Here is a 20,491-nt window from a genome sequence, read left to right on the forward strand (position 1 = left end):
ATACCTTACTTCCCCTCGTAAGTCACTAGGAGTGTTGTTTGACGTGTTACGCTCCTTTGGGAGGAACTCGGGTTTGGCCATCAATTGGGCTAAGTCCTGCATTTACCCGCTCACTGTAGAACTGCCCCTGTTGCCCCGTGTCTGTCCAATACCGGTATCGCGCGATGGCTTTAAATACTTGGGGATTTATATTTCCTTGGACTCAGCCGTACGGTATGAGAGGAATCTACTTCCGCCACTCCGCCGGCTTCGGTCGGATGTCACAGCATGGTGCGGTTTGCCGCTGTCCCCGGTTGGGAGAGCGGCCCTGTTTAAGATGATGTCCTCCCTCGATTTCTGTACGAGATCGAGGGCCTCCAGAGGAAGCTGGTATGGGGCGGGCGACCTCGAATTGCGCTGGCGAAATTGACTTTGCCCTGGTACGATGGTGGCATAGTGTTGCCCGATATAAAACGGTACTACTGGGCATCGCAACTGAGTGTGGTCAACCACGCAATGTATGGTCCGGTTCCGAATCCGGCCTTCGAGATGGATAAATGGCAGCTGCCGGGAGGAGACTACAATAGGGCGCTCTACTCTAGATCGGTGGGGAAAAATCTCACCGGTCCCACTGGGGTTGCAGTACGAGTGTGGGGCGCTGCGACTGCTGCCACGGGATGGACAGACAGGCTGACCAGAGCCACTCCGCTTTATGCGGCGGAGGGACTGGGCTGTCTTTGGACGACGAAGGGATTTGACAAATGGGATCTTATTGGCATTAGTAGGGTAGGAGACCTCTGGGTCAAGGATAGGATCAAAACCTTTGTGGAACTTCAACAAGAGTATAAACTGGGCGATAGAGAGCACTTCCGGTATATGCAGGTTTGTCATGCACTTGAATCCGTCTTCCCGGCCGGTACTGCTATCCCAGAGTCCTCTCCCCTGCAAGACAGAGTGCTTGACGGGTATGTCCCTGATAGTACCATCTCCCTCATTTATAAAAAGCTCATCAATGACTGCTCAGATCTTCTTGTACAGCTTCGTGGGGCCTGGACTGGTGACGGGCTGGAGCTGGATGACGAAGATTGTCAGGCCGCGATATCATCCCCTAAGGAAGTCACGATTCCGGCGCGTCTCCGGCTGGTGCAATTGAAGATTTTACACCGCGTGTATGTCACGGGTCCACGCCTGATGCGTGTGGGTTACTCTATGGATGGGTTATGTAGGCACCGCTCCGGTATGCTTGCTACTTTTCTTCATATTTTGTGGGAATGTCCGGATGTAGTGGAGTATTGGAGACGAGTGCATGAGGTTATGGAAGAGGTTATGGGTGTTTTGTTGTTGCCTGAGGCCAGAAGGTGCCTGTTGAACGTGTGGGATCCGAATGATTATAGCGTAGCGCAGACTCAATGGGCCACCCTCGGCAACAAAATAGCGAAAAGAGACATAGCCCAGCTGTGGGGGTCTCAAAGGGCACCTCTGGTTTAAACCTGGAAGGAAAACATGGATTGGTGCATGTTCAGAGAAAAAACTGTATACATCGCCCGTGGAAGACCTAAGAAATGGGGGAGGATATGCGGTCAATGGAACTCATATCGTGGAGAGATTTGCACCCCCCCTTTTGTAGAAACCAATGATATTCCTCTGTCCCCATGACCGGGCATTCCATACGTCTATATCCTATTGTACCTTACTTGCTTGTTCGCTCCGACCCCTTCCTTCCCTCCTCGTGTTTCCATATCCTTTTTCACATCAGCCTTTAACTGGGTCGCTCCCCCTGCTATCTGAGACAGCCACATACATTATAAATGTCACCGCTGAATTTTGTTGTTATGTTTGTTTTTAAAAATATAAAATGTGAAACCTTTCATTTATCCTCCTATCATCATAAGAACATCGTATGGGCATATTATATCGCTGCCGAACCCCCGGGTTGTCGGCTGATGAGCTGTGTACTATTTTTGATTTCGATATTTATTGCTACTGGCCGGCCCCTGTGGTTGTAGGTCTGTATTTGTATTACTTTTTCGAAATAAAGGTTTTAAAAAAAAAATAATAATAATAATTTAAAAACTCCAAAAAAGAGTTGGGATGGTAATAGACAATCCACTCCCAGGGAAAAACATTTTCAGTCCAGAGGAAGGTCTCCTCAGCGTAGAAAGAGATCTCCAGGCCGAGAAGACAAGTCTCCCCAAAGGGAGCCCTCTGAAAAAAGATATAACCTTAGAGATAGGGATAAAATAAGAAAAACAGACAGATATCAAGATGTTGATACACGTCCCTCTCGATCCTTCTCACTCAATCTTTCTCGATCTTCCTCACAGAAATCGGAAAGAAGAGGACGGTCAGAACACAGAGAAGAGCACGTCAAGTCCAAAGACAAGGAACCTGCTCATCAAAGTAAAAAATTACAATTTCCCAGAAAGAAGGAAGCAAGTATTAAGATTAAACATGCTGAGAATTCTGAGGACACAACTGAAAAACGGAGAGTGGGCACAGACAATGCTAGACAGCGCAGCAGAAGTGACCATAGCTTGCAAGACCCTGATGAATCTTCTAGAGACAGTGGACATGAATGAGTACATTCAGGTGGAAACTGCAGACACACAAGTTAGTGTGCCCCATAAACTATATGAAATAACATTACGTATACAGGGAGATAAAACTAGGAAAATAAAAGGTCTCTTTTGGGAAAAACTTTCAAAAGGATATGACATTCTGTTAGCTGAGAAAGACTGGCCACCAGAGTTTGTCAGGGAGTGCCCTCATGGCGAAGAAATGATTATGTCTGCCTTCTCGAATCATGTCCTGATTCATAAAAAATACACATTGGCAAGAAAATGGGCAGTGGCCCAAGCTCCTGCTTTATACAAAAATCATGTAGGATGGGATGAGGATTCACCTCACCACAAAATCCAGTAAAAAAATCAGCCCACTGCACAAAGGCAGTACCCAGTTAAACAAGAAGCTAAAAAGCAAGTCAGGGAGATCTTAGATCAACTTGAATATCAAGGGGTGATCGAAACATGCACCTCTCAAATGAACAATCCTTTGTTTCCTGTCTCCAAACTAGACGATTCATATCGTCTAGTTTTGGACTACAGACACCTTAACTCCTGTTGTAAAACATTTGCAGTACAAAACTCACATAGTCCAGCACTAATGAATAACATTGTGCGCAAAAAATATAAAACGACATTAGATATCTCTAATGGATTCTTCTGTCAAAACATTGCACCTGAAAGCAGGTATTTGATCGCTTTCTCAATAATGGGATCGCAAAAACAATTTTGCCGACTCCCACAGGGATTCAAGAATAGCCCAGGATTATTCTCAGCAAGGGTAACAGAGTTACTACAAATATATGATGATGAAGCATTATCATATGTCGATGACATCTATCTCACAGATGATGACCTGGAGACTCACTTAAAAAGAGTGAACACCATAATACTTGGGTTCGCATCAGAGGGTTACAAATTCAACTTTAAAAAGTCACGAATTGCCCATCTAACTGTCCTATTTTTAGGATATGAATTATCAAGTGAAGGCAAAAGCCTGGCAGACAATTTCTTAGAGAAATGTGCTGTACTCCAAGCACCAAAAACGCTGAAGAATTTACAATCAATACTAGATTTCCTGAATTTCGGAAGAACATACATTCTAAATTATGCTGAGAGGGTTAAACCTCTCTATGAATTGATAAGACCAGATTTCAAACAAATCAATTGGACTCAGAAACACACAGAGATTTTGAGATCATTGCAAACAGACATGTTAACTAAAACAAAATTACAAACTCGCGAAAACATACGCAATCTTGTAATCCGAGTCTTCCCAGGAAGATACGGATTCACATACCTTTACCTCTAATGAGGGAGAAACTGTACCTATAGCTTACAAATCACATTTGTACACTGAAGCTGAAATGAAATTCAGTTCTACAGAAAAAATTCTGACTGCGGTTCAAACTGCTGTAGCAAAAGAAAGAGCCCTAGCCCAAGGCAGAAGAATAGCTGTCTTCTCATCAGAACCAGCCCTTGAGGCGTTAACAAGTCCACGTAATCTGGTTAAAGGGGTATTAGATCCAAAATGGATAGAATGGGGAAATTCCTTTGCTACAGAAGACGTGAAATACTATTTTGACCCAAAACTGAAAAAACTAGATGATCTAGTATATGAATGAGAATATCCTCTGCCAGCTGAAATTCTGCCTCTAGAACAATATACCTGCGTAATCTATATGGACAGATTCGCACAACAATAGGATGTAGAAAAGAAATCCTAGGATGCAGCTTGCACGATTGTTAAAGGTCGCTGGCGCTCTGGTAAATTCAAACCAATGATTACCAAAACTGAATTACTCAGGAAATGTTCAGCTCAGCGAGCTGAAATAAGAACTTTAAAGATGGCGCTTGAAAATGCCGATCGCAAATTCCCCACACTAATAGTGTGCGATTCGTATTTCTTCGTCAAATCATACAACAGTGACATGCAGACATGGATCAAAAATGGTTACAAAGATGACACAGGTGCTACAATAAAGCATAAAACGCTTTGGGAACAAGTAGTTCTTGTAAAGAAAGAACTACGAAAGACTCACGTGATACATGCACTGAGTCATGGACATGATGGCGTTCACGTTGCAGGGAATTCATTGGCTAACACAGCCACAGCGGAAGCGGTTCAACCGGCTTCGGTAGCCACTGAAAAGCGTTCAGAAAAGCAAATAGATGGGGAAACCATGCTGGCGGTAAAAGCCTCGTTAAAAGGCGATTATGCAGCATTACCTCTCAACTATCCACTCAGTAATACAAACATAATTGATGCAAACTCCGTTCCGTTTACTCGAATCCCTGGAGTGGGGGATAGAGTAATTCCAAACACGAAGCGAAGAATCTTCTTACTACAAGAAGCGCATATGGGGTTGGGTCTGAGGCACCAAGAGATCCTGAAATCTCTGATGGAACTACAATCGGAGTACTGGTGGCCGGGAATGAGCGTAGATATCTATTATTTTGCAAAAATTGCAAGGACTGCAACAGAGATCGCAGTTGTGAACCTGACCAGCCTGTAGCCCAGATACCACTATTAGATAGCAGGAGGCTATCTATAGCGCAGAAATCCAGTCGGAGAAATGCGTCCCATGATTAATAAAAGACTTAAAACACTTAAAAATGTGGCCCCAGCACTCGGCTGACGCCAGAACTGTTATAAAAGATTTGCGAGTCTATATCGGCACATACGCAATTGGCATGCTACATTCTGATCAGGCTCCTGCGTTTAGCTCTCGAGCTTACAAAGAGGCCATGAACAGCATGGGCATCGCATTGCGGTACTCTTCTCCCTACAATCCTGAGGGAAATGCGGTTTTGGAAAGAAAAAAACGGGACATAAAGCAATCTATAACGGCGAGGGTATTAGGTTCGGGTGATGGGTGGGTCAAACATTTAACAAGTGTCCAACGTAGTCTTAATAATCTGCCAAGAAACTCTCTAAAAGGTCTCACTCCATACGAACTATTGTTCGGAACTAGAATGCTTATTCAGGATCTTGATAGTCACACTTCAGTGGTAGAAGATAAATGTTTTGATATCAAAGATCATTTGGCTGTTTTACAGGATTTAAATGAAACAAGAAAAAACCTAACATAAAGTTGAAACTACAGCCAACAGCCACTGAAGAAAAAACACCTGTCCCAGCAAGACCTGTCTGGATTCCAAAGATTGGGGATCTGGTCAGAGAGAAGATCGCGGGAAAGAAGGAATTTGGGCCTTCTTACAGAAAAGCAGTCTGGTAAAACCAAAATCATGTGCCAATAATAAGTAGTAGGCCAAGTGGACTCCAAAGAAATAGCAGAATACCGAAATTTGCTACAATCCAATCATACTGAGAGACTAATCACATTTGATAAACCTGCAGTGAATAAAAAAGGACTATGCAATAATGCCATGGAACTAGTGCCTCTTGAAACCCAAATAAGGACAGTTCGTCAAGAAACACCAGTCTACAATGATGTAGCTTCTGACTATGCTAATGAAACAAAGAAAAATGCAAAAGCAAATGAAAATCCGGAAAAAATTCCAACAATTGACAGAACTGCATCTGGCTACTTCATCAATTTCGCCGATTTCTCTGAAGATCCAAGCGAGCATGAAAAAACGCCTCCAACAATAACTTTCAAAGACAAAGTAATTGAACTTTTTCACCAACTAAAAGAAACATATCTGATTTCACCATGGATTGAATTTTGGATTGTGTTAGGTGTACTAACTCTCCAGCTTTGGCTCATCATGGTTCTCTGTCTGGGAAAATTCATTGATGGAAAATATAGTACAATGGACACAGCAAGTCAGAACATCAACTTGGTCCTAAAGCCTCACACATCCTCTCACGTCGAGAAAAGAGAACTGTCATCTGTAAACATCTCAGCCAAACTAATCCCGGTGGGGTAGCATGGGACAGAACTGATTATACACAAGGGATGCCAAGGGTCTCGATGCAACTCTAACTGTTTAAACACTCAATAAGTAGTGTGTAGAGAGGAAGAACAATGTGTTACAAGGAGAGTAGGTATATAAACCCATCAGCCCACCCATTGGCGGAGTCTCGTCATCTGGGTTCTTTTGTATGGACTGGTACCAACCAGATGTCCCACTGTATGATATTGTCGGATTCTGGTCTGAGGTCAACAAGTGAGAGAAAAGTTGTTACAGCTGAAGGGTCAAAAAGTTGCAGTGCTCAAAATGTGTATGTGAGTGAGAAAATGGTGATTAAAATTGCCTGTTGTGATGACAAAAGTGAAATTTTAATAGAGAGGTCATCATAACGGCAAGGTTAAAAACAGAGTGGTGATAGTATAACAGCAAATATTACTATCAAAAAGATGACTATGTGGTCAACATGTTTCAGCCTTAATGGCTTTCGTCAGGACCTATATGTATATACCACTACTGCAACAGTGAAAAATAATAATGTTTGAATTATATTCAGACCAAGCAACAATCAAAACCTACCGTGAGCAGTATACGTAACGGTGGTATGAGGTCGTGGTTGTGAGGAATATCTCTCCCATAAAATGTATGGAGGACACCTCACCTCGCCTGGCACTCGCTCAGGTTAATAGAGGCCATGCACTATCCGTCGTTGCCTCGAGCTTCCCACTGACCATATAGTCATCTTTTTGATAGTAATATTTGCTGTAATACTATCACCACTCTTTTTTTAACCTTGCCGTTATGATGACCTCCCTATTAAAATTTCGCTTTTGGCATCACAACAAGCAATTTTAATCACCATTTTCTCACTCACATACACATTTTGAGCACTGCAACTTTTTGACCCTTCAGCTGTAACAACTTTTCTCTCACTGGTTGACCTCAGACCAGAATCCCACAATATCATACAGTGGGACATCTGGTTGGTACCAGTCCATACAAAAGAACCCAGATGACGAGACTCCGCCAATGGGTGGGCTGATGGGTTTATATACCTTCTCTCCTTGTAACACATTGTTCTTCCTCTCTACACACTACTTCTTGAGTGCTTAAACAGAGTTTTTTTGAGACCCTTGGCATCCCTTGTGTGTGTTTACTAGTTTAATTGGGGGATAGGATGCAAGTAGGTCTTTAAAAGGTTCCCCTTCGGCCCTTTCTCACGGTTAGTGTTTTACAGAACTGATAATGACATTTTTGGCCCGGTTGAGCTCTTGAAGTATCCACACCAGTTCAAAGTTTTATTAAGTGACTTTGTGACACCAAGTACCTTTTCTGATGACTGGGACTTTGAAAACATTAATAATATGATGTCAGATTTAGTAATGTCAGCCAAATTTACAGAACATGATTACTTACAGGGTTCATCCAATTATGAAGAGTTATACTGTTACAACCATTATGGTGATCACTATTTGCATAAAACTGCTTAGCCTAGAAATGTTTTATCTTATAACCAGTGGGAACACTGTCCAACTCCACCAAAAGGCAGTTCGAAAACATTTTATGAGAAATTCCAGTACTTCTCAGGGTTTAATAACAGTGATCCAGAAACGTTTTATTTCAAAATGTTAAGTAGGACAGGAATGAAAACAATGTTGACAAATACTAAACTGATTTATTCTCAAAAATTTAATGACAAAATGTTTAGATTTGGTTTCGAATTTTGGAAAAACACCATTGAAACAAAAACGATCTGGGGTTCCAAAGATTGGCAAGTACAAGGCCTAGAAGCATTATTTAGGGCCTGCATGATCCCAGAACAAATTATATTCTTGAATGACACAATTCAACAAACTACTTGTCTTGGCCTAACTAAGACAAAATATTTAAATACACCGTCTATTCCGAAACCCATAACTAATAGTGACAGCACTACAGATGTGGAGATAGACGTATCCCATATTTTACACCAAAACAGAACACATCCTGATTGGAAAAAGTGGTTGATCTGGCCAACAGACACAAATAACTGTCAAGATAGATTCCTGAACAAAACACAGGGGTTCAAAATGACCAGACCAGACCCTAGATACTCCCAGAGACAACATCCAGGGATAGTTACAACATACAGTGTAGGGAAACTATGCCTTGAGTAGCTAGAGAAATCCACAATGGCTGAAATTAAGCAACACTTGACTTTACTTAAAGACGGAGCTGACTTGCGTGATGTCATATTGGGACCACGCAAACAGCGTCAAAAACTTTTCTTAGCGGCCGGTACATACGCTGCGTACAACGAAGCATGGAAAGTAATGCAAATTGAGACAGCAGAAAAAATACGAGAAATTGATCGTATAAATTTCGAAAAATCACTTTCTGTTGTGGACAATGGGTTAACGACTCTGTTCTCCAGAATATATTCACTGGACAGCATTGTATAATCTGCTTTTGATATAATAATGCAGGACTTACTAATGTTACAACATGGTCAGTCTCAATTACGTTCTATTGTACAGCTTGGATGGACGTTGCAAAATCTGCGTTCAGGCTACGTACCATGGGGTTCAATCAACACAACGCCATTATTCGGTATCTTTACCCTTACTGATAAACAAATCATTTTGGCACAAAAAGGAGCAGACTATACGATTCTGAGCATTGAAAAACTCGAGAGATTACCATTGACAATGTCAGAGAGACCTCTCATCGAATGGATAATACATGGAACGATTACAATTCCGATAACAACTTTCCAGTTTAAATACTGTGAAGAGTATATACCTGTAGGCCAGTATGAAAGGTTGGGTAAAGATTACATCAAATCAACCTGGGATTTACCCTATACACACAGATGTTATAGTGAAGGGAACAAGGAGGTATTTCTTAGTGGTAAAAATTGCAAAAAATCACTAAGCGGTACACTTCTGTGTCAAGGTATTAATTTGCATGGAGCCTGCGAAGGGTCTTCAAATAACCTTTCATGTCACCTGCATGGCACGCCTGCAAAACGGAGAGAGCCATTTTTTAGACCACTTTCTAACAGCAGTTACGTTTTAATAAGTGACCACAGCTGTTGTGGCATGCTGCCAGGAAAAGCCTATCTGACAACTGTAACTTCCAGGGCCGTTTGCTGTATGCAAGTATTGTATCCACACAGCAATCCAGATATGGGGGCTGCGTTATGGCCTCGGTTGAATATCTCTTCTATTCGAATTGATATTTTAAGCAGAATGAAGTCTATTCTTTTACAGACAACTGTGCCTTTAAAGTCATCAAAAGAAATGTATGATCTGCAAGTGGCAAGGACATCGGCAGAGATACATTCCCTTTTATCGACAAATTGCCCGTGCATTTTGTAGAAATACTAAGCCTAATCTTAAACATGTCTGATACCAGTGGCATCGCACATGTATTTAAGACAATTGTTTCGGGACTGTTAGCACCCTTTGAAACAGTTCTGGGCATCTTCCCGAATTTTGTCCATTCTGTCTTTGGCGGCCTACCCTTAATCTTGGGACTCGTGGCAGGAATTTTATTTTTGCTCCTTCTGCACCGATACGGCAAGCCAATCCACAGACAAGACTCTAGCAACGATGGAAGAAACGATCCTAGCAATACGATACCGAGACCGTATCACTAAGGTCCTCGGATTGGCCCGGCTAAGAGATCTGAGTACAACCTGGTTTCTTTCATTCAGACCGATCTGGCAAGATTGCATCATACCTGTGCTTCGATGTCTGCTATGCGGAGAAGAATGCGTGTTGGACGTCTGTCTTACACTACAATCAGCAGTACCAATGGATATCGATACTTTGCTAGGTCCTGTAACGACTCATGCCTCGTGTTGTCCCCAGCGGCTACCGATTCTGATGACGGCATTAGTTGAGACTTCACCACTACGAATAGGTGGCGGTGAGGTACGAGAGGAAAGCAGCACCAAACAGGTACAGCCTTCTGTGAGCAATGCTGATCCAACCATCGATGATAGCAATCATGCAGAGAACTGCACAGTTGCAGTATTTACGAACTTGATCAAACTTTCACCTGATGTGGTAGACCAATTTTTGGCGGGTCTTTCTGAAATAATGTTCTCTCCAATCAACGAGAATGACTCTTGATAAAAACAATGAGCACATAGCGTTCCCTGAACTCTGAATTCGGCCTTCAGTTTTGATAAACAAAGCTACAGAAAATATTTGGAACTATTTTTCCCCTGAAAGCGAAAATATTTTTGCCCACTTTCCAAAATATTTACCTTTTTATTTTTTGGCACATGGTACTCTGCTTAAAGTAGAACTATTCTTAGAGAACAGAGCTTCTATTTTTAGGATACTAGAGACACTATTTTACCTCAGCCTCTAGCACATATACTGCATTTTTGTATAAATATGTGATGAAATGGTCTCTACCTTCTTTTCTGTATTCAGAGCCATTTCATGTGTAATTTTCGCAATTCATTCAATTGATATATATGCATTTATCTGAATGATGACACTGCTTGAAAAGCGTACAGTACCAATACTCATTTTCGTGTATTTACCTTATACCATTTCAAATGCGAAATATGTATTTTGGGGTGGGTCGGAAAACACACATGCATCGTTGAATGTTTACTATTGCTTAGTTTTTTAGTAATGATGGACATCAATCCGTGGAGTGGGTGTTGTGTTTATATCTAGGAACCTAATTCGATATTCCCGATTTATGCCCTTGTGAGGTTATAATCAATAATATCCTGATAAAGGCATAAGAATCAGATACATATTCAGTAATAGCCCATGTAGTCCAAAGCACAGCACGGCTACTCCCATCGACTCCTTGAAAGCACAACACGTTCTTTAAACAAACTAAGCCTCCAGCAGCCCGGGAAATCCCCTTTTGTTTTGATTTGAACAAGACCTCCTGAAGTCCAGAAAGAACTGTTAGTTCTTAGTGACGTCTTATGTCCAACCTTACGTCAAACCCGGCACCTTCCAGGTATAAAATACCAACAGTTGCCTTAAGCAAACACACGGTGGTTTGGAGCAGAGCGGCCATCTACTTGCCCGAGAGCCCAGCTGATGCGAGAAGCCCACGGAAGCCGCCCCTCCCGTTTGACGCACTAAGAGAGACTCTGTCTTTTTCTCCAGCCGAGAAAATCCAGCTCCGGTGTTTCCAGCCTACCCTTGCGGGTTGCTGGGATATTGAGTCCTGAGGAAAGAGATACCAGACCTCCCACATTGTATTACCACGGTACGGAGCTGACTAAACCCTTAAGAGAATTCTTGATGCAGATTCTTGGCAAAACTATCTTAACCAACTTAACTTAAACTGCTACTTACTCATCCCATCCCAAGTATTAGGCTTATGTCAGGTACACAGGGGTAGGCTTAGTTAGAAGCACCAGTTGAGTACGTTTGTCAATTTATTTATGTATGTATATATTTTATCTATTTTGAAGTATCATATGGCTAAGAAACCATATCAATGCTTTTACAGTATTATTTCCTAATACTACTTTTACTGTACACACTTTACTTTACTTTAAGTATTGCAATTGTGGCAATTCATTTCTCTTGCATGAGGAAGAAGACTGCTCAATAATTAACACCTTTTATTGAAAATGCCGGTCTCTCTATTTCTCTGCATTCTGGTGAAACTAAGTATGCACTGCTGACTGAGTGAAATAGCTGTCTATTGTTTTCACACGACTCTAGAGATACACTCTTATTCTGAGGGAGCAAAGTTGTCATGTTTATGCGGTTGTCGGAAACTGAATCCCTTCTTGTCTGAGCCAGGGAAGTTCATCCCTCCCTATTCATTCAAGAACGTTTCCAGGGACCTCTGAGCTAGCTGGCACAAACCTAATTAAGTTTAACATAGTCAGTAGAGACCTAGATGACCTCAGTCCTACGTCTACACTCTGTTTATGTTATTCCAATGCGCAGACCCTATTGGGAAAATAGGAACTACACTACAATTTGATGCAGCAATTCAACATAAGTTGGGGTTTATGTGTATCAAATGTAAATACTGTCAAAGATTTTTAAACTATTAGTAGTTGCTGCAGAGGGCACGATAGGTAATCATTGAACTCTTAACTTCAAACTGAGGATTAATTCCTGTGGGTGCGGAACCTGAGGAAAAGTTTAAGCAGTGTGGATCCAAATGGGTCTTTGGATACCGTTATATGGCAAAAATACTGTCAGTAAGGTTACATTTAAACGCCTCATTAAGGTTTCTGCTACTCCATGTGAATATAGGGAATGTGGGAAATGCCTTGAGCTTATACATTTGCATGAGACAGGGGAATGAGGAAAATGCAGTATTATTTAAAGGGTATTAGGGCAAAGGAGACCCAACGATGGATATTGAAGCTGGGGCTGGAACAGATGCAACAGTTTCTAGATTGGCAGCCTCCAAAAAGTACCTTTCCTGGTATTGCAAGAAAGTCTAGAAATTGTCCATTTTGTAAAAGTAGCCCATGATCATTGAGTCATCTTTTATTCGATTTGCTCAGTATTAACAGATGAAAGAAGGAGACTGCTACTCCCAGTTTTTAGAGATACGGTTATTAGGTATTTTACTGCATTGCTTTGTTCAATTATGAAATGTGAACATATTATGCCATGTTCAAATATTTTGAGAAACTTTTCACAAGATTTAAGGACATTGTATTAGCAAGCTAAGAATAAATAGATGATAAGAAGATAGTCAATTAATTTTAATGTAGATGGACAACAAATGCACTTTAAAATTGTGATTCTGTCAGGCTACAGATCATGTTTTGCACTTTAACTCCATACTTTATACTGCAGTTGGCGACTTTAGGTTGAGAAAATGCCCCTACACTTGGCACTTTCGATATGTGACTTTTAAAAATAGGATTGATACTGTTTAGTTACAGACCCCTTTTGCATTTTAACTTCGTATTTTACATTTCGGCTGCTGTTTTGAAGCTGATAAAATGACCCCGCATTTGGAACTTTTGATTAGTGTGTTTTTTTCAAAATAAGGAGGGCTAGGAATGGGTACATGGATCTATAATAGGCAAATAATGTGCAGTAGAGATATTAATGTATTTAAAAATTGGGCATTATTGTGTCAGGAAGACAGATTTTCTTTGCACTTTATTGCTGTATTCGCCCTAGCAGTCAGAATGTATTTACATGATAGGTTACTGTTTTTGTCTTTTATGGTTATATTATATTTAAAAAATAATATTTATTTATTTATGAATGGAAAATACTTTTCATATCATGTGCGCATTTTAATATGAAGTTATCGGCATAAATACCAAACTTAATAAACTTAGTTACAGAATTAATTTTAAAAACTCCTTTCAGTTTGCATTCTGAGAAAGAAAAATGAACACCCTCCCATAAGCAGCAATTTCTTGGGAAACATATAGCCTGTCATTTCACCTCTGTCTTTGAAGCCCCAAATGAGAAAGATAAACACACAATTTAAAGGCATCTTTATTTATTCTACCGGAGATCGATGGCTGTGCAACAGGTCCAGGGCAGGTTCTGACTAGAAAGGCTGGCCACCCCCTACTGCTTCACTCCAGGAAGCATTGGCAGCTAAATCCTAGCGTATACAGTTCAGTTCAAAAACTTTATTCGAATTACATTTACAATTCATAAAAGTATACAAATAAAATCAAAGTTAAAATTCCAACTTATTCGCTCAGAATTAAACATTACTAAAAACAGTTTTATAAAATTATTAAAAAGAAGTTAAACAGAGATATAAGACAATGCAATCAGGTGAGATACATGTTAATTAGTTATAATTAGTAGGCCAATGCTATCCCATAATTATAGTTCTTCTCACTCTTAAGATTGTATTCAAGTAGAGGCTCACTGTACTAATGGTAAGGCAGTCGTCTAAGGACCTTAGTTTGTTATAGGCATCTCTAGATTTTCTTAAGCCCCAGACTAACAAGAGAGGTTTTAAAATTTGTCGCCTAGGGAGGCTATATAAAGTACAGAAAAGAGTGCAATGTATGTTTGATTGGTATGATTTGTCATCACAAGGACAGCATCTTTTTTCTCTCGCCCAGTCATTACAATTCGGAAATGATAGAAGTCTATAAAAAGTTTCCAGGCGAAAGTATGTCAGGAGCCTGCGATGCTGTAGGGGTTGAACTAATACAAGATACAGCGGAGTGCCCCTTTGGGATGTCACCTCGTCGTGGCTCATGACAGATTTTTTAGTCCTTTCACCCTTCCATCTTTGCAATTCCAAATGTTCTAGGAGAGTCTTTTTTAGAGTGGATCGCGAGAGCTGTTCCAGTGAGGCCGGGTCGGTAAAATATTCAGGATGACCAATCTCACTAACAAAGTTTTTGATGTAACTAAACCATTTAATATTTTTTGCCCCATCACAGCTTAAACAGTCCTCTATAATGGTTCTATTCAGTTCTGTGGCAGTGTTATTCCAGACATTATGCCAAAGTAAAACAGGGGCTAGTTTTATAATATCCGTGATGTGAAGGAGGGCAACTTCGACGTGTAAGGCATATACAGCAGTGTTCTTCGATGTAGCTATTAAAAATCGCAGGAACCTGTTCTCGATTCGCTGTATTGCCTCCACTTGCTGCCAGCCCCAGATGCCCGCCCCATAAGTACCAGTGGCCACACATTTAGCTTTAAATATTTGAAGGAGCTCCCTGACTGGTCTATTCCCTATTTATTTTGCGAATCTCATAAGAGCACCAGCTGCTCTATTAAATGCTATGGCCTTTGCATTCACAGCGGGCTTCCACGTGCCTTGCCTGTCAAAGTGAACCCCCAAATAACAAAAGATGTCGGCTAACTCCACCCGCTTTTCATCTAGAATAATTGGACATGGTGTTCTTTGTTTATTTGGGCCGCACGACATGGTAAATGTCTTAGTGACATTTACACGTAGACCCCTGGACTTCATAAAATTTGAGAAGGTCTGTATGGCTTTCTGAAGGCCCACCATGGTCTGCGAGAGGATAGCCGCATCGTCAGCGTACAATAGAATGGGGATGGATTTGCCTTTGATTACAGGATAATCATAATACTGTTGTGTTAAGCAAGAACCCACCCCATTGATATAGAGGTTAAATAGCAGGGGAGCTAGTATGCAACCCTGCCGTACCCCTTTATTGATCTTAAAAATCTCAGTACATTCCCCCCTCTGGCCGTATCTTACACGTGCACCTGCGCCAGCATAAAGTTCTCTGATGAAAACAATTATTTGGTTGTCCAAACCAATGTCCCTTAAAGTCTGCCAAAGATTGTCATGCAAGACGCAATCAAATGCAGAGCTAAGGTCCACAAATGTCACGTATAGGTTGGTTTTCTTTGCATGTATATATTTGGAGACAATTAAGGAAAGATTTAGCCCCTGCTCAATTGTCCCCCGCCCTCCCCTGAACCCATACTGGAAAGGCGATAACACTTCCTGGCCCTCCAGCCAGTCCTGAATGCGGGCGAGAATGACCCTGCCTGCCATCTTCATAACCCCATCTAACAAAGAGATGGGCCGATAGCAGGCAGGATCATTCCTGTCTCCCTTTTTATAAATCGGGACCAGGATTGCCTCCTTCCATGTCGAGATGAAACCTCTTTTATTCATGCAATTCAGGACTCTAGTGAGTAAAGGGGCCCACAGGTCCGGAAGCGTTTTAAACACCTCAATAGGGACACAGTCGGGTCCTGGTGCTTTGGAAGCTGAGATTTCCCTTAAGGCCTTGTAGGCCTCCTCCAGTTCAAACTGAATGTCTAGGGGAAACGAGGGATCTGGTCCCTCAGCGATTATTGCTGTTTGGGGGGAAGTCGCAAGCGGGACCAGGATGCCATAGAGGGCTTGGAAGTGATCCATCCATTCCTGAGCCGTGATGGCGTTATCTAAACGTGGACCCTGGTCATCTTGGTAGAAGGGAGCATTCACAGCCTTCCAAAAGGCAACAGTGTCCTTTTGTATTGAGGCTGCGTGAAGGGCTGTCCAAGCTTCAGCCTTTATGTCTTTCTTCCTTCTAGCAAGGGTGACACGATAGATAATTACGCCTAGCCATTTGTACCTGTGCTCTTACTATTGGAGTAACATGTAATGCTTGTTTAAGTTCCCTCAGTACCCTAGTGCAATTTGGGACAAACCACCCAGGGGTTCTCTTAACTACATTACGCGGGTTTCTGGTCAGGAGCTGTTTAATTGAGCAGCAAATTTTTTTTTAAAGAATCCAAAACAAGGTCTTCGTCCTTTTCTAGGGTCAGGCACGTATTAATTTCCTTTTGGGAACTGATCACTAGGTTTTTTAGAAAACTAGCTGGGATTACCTTCTCCCATTTAATACAAAATCCATTTTGCTGACCAAGAATGGGAATAAGGTCATAATCGCAATGAGTATTATGGGATGGCACTGCCAGATTTAGTTTAAAGGTGACCGAAATAGGGTAATGATCGCTAGCTAATACCACTAGTAAGTGTCTCCCATTTAGTGACCAGTGGGGCATAACGTGACGAAAGTAAAGTAAAATCAATAATTGATTTTGCCCCTCTTGCGTTGAAAGTGGGAGTAAATGTTTTGGGGCGGGAGCAAGCCTCATTAATAAATGCCATGGAATGCTCCACTAGTAAGTTATTAAGCATGTCCCCTAGTTTTGTGTGGGCAAAATGACTAGACGCCCCCAAGTTTTCGTCTTCCCAGCCACACACACCCTGTAGGCTCCTTGGACATAAGGGACAATTAAAATCCCTTACCCACATAATAGCCATATCCCCCACGCAGCTATCCTCGATGTTCTTAAGGGTGCCTGACAATTTCTTGATGATGGTTTCCAAGTGGACTGTGGGGATGTTATTATAGAAATTAACTATAGCTAGATTTTTTAAAGAGCCCCATGTTACCACTAGTATTTGAAAGTATGCACAGTCCAAAAAGCTCTTGAGGACAATAGGGCCTGTGTGAATCGATAAATATATAGACAGCCCTCCCTTATGTCTACCCTTTTTGCTAGGAACTGCCGGGGTAAAAAAAGTTTTATATCCTAACAAATGGGATTGCTCGATGGCCCATGTTTCCTGTAGAGCTATGATGGAGTGAGTCATGGTTATTGATTGCCAGGCTGCGTCATTGATGTTTGAGGTAAGACCCGCTGTATTCCATGAAATTATGCTACCGGGGGTTTCAATGCTAATTAGCCGTGTTGGGTAAATGCATGAGAAGGGAATCCCTCTCTCACACCTAGATAAACTCCTTAGTGAGTGTAACACATAGTCTGCTTTACACTCCCCACTTCTTCTACTTTTTTACTTGCACCAACACTACTTCTTAAAAGGTCCTGAGGAAAGCCAGATTAATCTAAGGCACTGGCTGAAACATGTCGACCAACTAATGGATGTAGGGGGTATTAACTCGCCACCCTAACATCTCCTAGCCTGATTTTAACCGCTGACGGTGGCCCAGTTATTAAAATTTAATTTACCCTCGGGTACTAGGACCCTCGCCAAGCCGTTTTAACAGACACTTCATCTAAACACCCTACACTGCGCTCTCAGTAACATACCAGCTCCGCTGTAATCAGGCGTCGCAGCACACCCGGGACACATTAGTTGTCACTGGGTGGGCCCGATGATGAAGCATGCCACCAACTAGGCTGGTGGGTAATGGCTTCATGATCTCACCAATAAGGTGCCCATGGCAAAACCGACTTGAGTCTTAAAACTAACGGTCATATCAAGCTAGTCTCCTTTGATAAATACATATAATCCCTAGGGGGCATGAACTAGCTACCTAGTCCTCTCTCTCTCTTGATACTCGCATCTTTATTTATTGCTCGGACTTTCGCAACTCACCTAAAATCAGATGGTGGCCCACAGTTTGGAAAACACTGATTTAGAATCAACAATACTTTTGCATCTTTGTCGTGGGTTGCTTGAAAGTTTCACTTGGAGAACGTTAGTGCGCCAGAGATAAGTAAAACAGTACCTTTTGTAAGTTGTTCAGTATTTACACCTATTATGTACCATAACTTGATTCTTTAACACAGATAAAGAATGTTAGTATGTCCACTAATTAAAGTGTAGTGAATGCAATTTATTTTGTTTAAAAAGCTACTAATACATTTTTGAAAACCCCAACTGAAAGTATTTTATGCCATGTAACAAATATAATGTTTGGGAAGGAAGGTTCCCTCACTGTATGGATCACAGAACTTAGAGCATTCCTATTCACATCAAAAGCCCTTGAAACCCATATTGTGAGCAATTGATTCATAACATATGAAGAGTTAATCAAAGTAAAGGCAAGACATACCCAACAAAGCCTTCATCTGCGACCTCTCCTCTTTGGTGATCCTGATGCAAGCTTCAGAGAGGGTGTCACTGAGGACCTGGAAAGCATGAAAAATGAAAATGAAATGTTCATGGTAACAATATACCAAAACAAAAATGGTGACAACCCATAACAATTATTGATCCTTTAGTGTGAGGCCAGGGCAGGCAGTGGTTACTTAACAATAACTGTCACACTTACTGCTATTTACCTATGGTGTTCTGGGGCCAGAATACAATTGCACTCAAAATGAATGATCAAGTACTCACTTTTAGGACTCGGCCCTCCCGGGGACCAGGGTAGAGCAGTCAAGGTTTTAGGAAGGAAAATGGCTTTATTTGCAGGAAAATAAAAATTATGCAATCTAAATGAAGATAGACAAATACACCAGCCGGGTCTAGCACGGTCTGGACAACGTTAGGACACTAAAAGCATTTCTATCTCTTACCTGCTAAGTGCTGTTCTTTTGTTTCTCATTGAGCCCTAGTGTCAAGTCTAATCTATTCTCTATGGTGAATACTAATCCGTTAAGTGCACCACACCCTACTATACATAAATTACTCTTAATTCCTTAAATTATCAGATTAACATACAATCACACACTTTATAAGATTAATTGAAAATCTGTTATTTAGTATATCAGGCCACTTTTAGTATATTTGGCCTACAGTGTTACACAGCTCATAGCTGCTTTTTCAAGCCTCTTTTCAGTCATATCCAGATAGTAAACACCAAACCAATTTGCACACGTTTTAGGATCAAAATACTATTGGTGGATTTGACCTATTTTATATCTCACTCAAAACCACAATATGGTACCTTATGAAGTGAGTCTCAATCAATAGATAGTTTTCTCTAGAAATGGATTAAAAAGTGATCATATAAAAGTCCTTTCAATCAACCAATGGCATTTTACAATTATATAAATATCAAATAAATATTTTAAAATTAGGTTTGGGGGTGCTATCCCCAGAAGGAAAAAAAGGTGGGCATGGAGGTCTGCCTCAATTAAAACACAAACATTGTAAACCTCATAGCATTAATAACACTAATAAATATAATAATGACATAAAAATAAGATTTGGCAGTTTTACCCTCCGAAAGGACAAAAAACAGACACTGGTGTGTGTGTGTGTAAGCTTATGGTATTATAATGCATTAATTATGAATAAATATTACATTATAACTGTAAAATTGTGAAATATAAATAAAACAAATTGATACATTAAATACAAATAATATATATATGTATGTGCACATGCATATACATGTGTATATATACACACACACATATCTATATGTATAATTCACTGAAAAAACAAAGGTTACAGAAACATTATAGTTAGGCTCTGGTTTCACTCGTAAAAAACTGGAGAAATTCAGCAGTTATTGTTCGCTGAGCTAACTATAACTCGTGCCCCCACAAGGCACTGCTTATGACCTCACATATTACATCACTCATGACATGGTCAGTGACATCGATGATGACAGCTCAAATGACATCAATTATGACATCATCCAGTGACAGTGAGGGTTTTTTCAACGTTTATGAGTGTTAAATATATATACCAATGTGTATTGAAGAATCAGTGGGTGTATGAGTGTCTGTATGCATGTTTCAGTGGGTGCGTGACTGACTGTATAAGTGAGTGAGTAGATATCTCAGTGAATGTATGAGTGAGTGACTAGGTTGAGTGAATGTCTGTATCAGTCTGTCAGTTGTGTCTAAGTGGCTGTAAGTATTGGTGAGTGGGTATGTGAGTTGTGGTATGGGTGATTGATTGGT

General features: G+C 41.0%; 1 protein-coding gene across 1 annotated transcript in view; it reads right to left on the reverse strand.

Moving 5' to 3' along the window:
* The window catches only part of MYO15A (myosin XVA), a 1,716,372-nt gene that overhangs the window by 607,209 nt on the left and 1,088,672 nt on the right, over window positions 1-20,491 (reverse strand). The window contains exon 46 of the mRNA XM_086939741.1: window positions 18,688-18,763. Within this exon, the coding sequence (XP_086795867.1) occupies window positions 18,688-18,763 (76 nt within the window). The remainder of the gene's footprint in view (window positions 1-18,687; window positions 18,764-20,491) is intronic.

The sequence above is a fragment of the Lissotriton vulgaris genome, chromosome 10 (assembly GCF_964263255.1).
Source record: "Lissotriton vulgaris chromosome 10, aLisVul1.2, whole genome shotgun sequence".
Taxonomy (NCBI): domain Eukaryota; kingdom Metazoa; phylum Chordata; class Amphibia; order Caudata; family Salamandridae; genus Lissotriton; species Lissotriton vulgaris.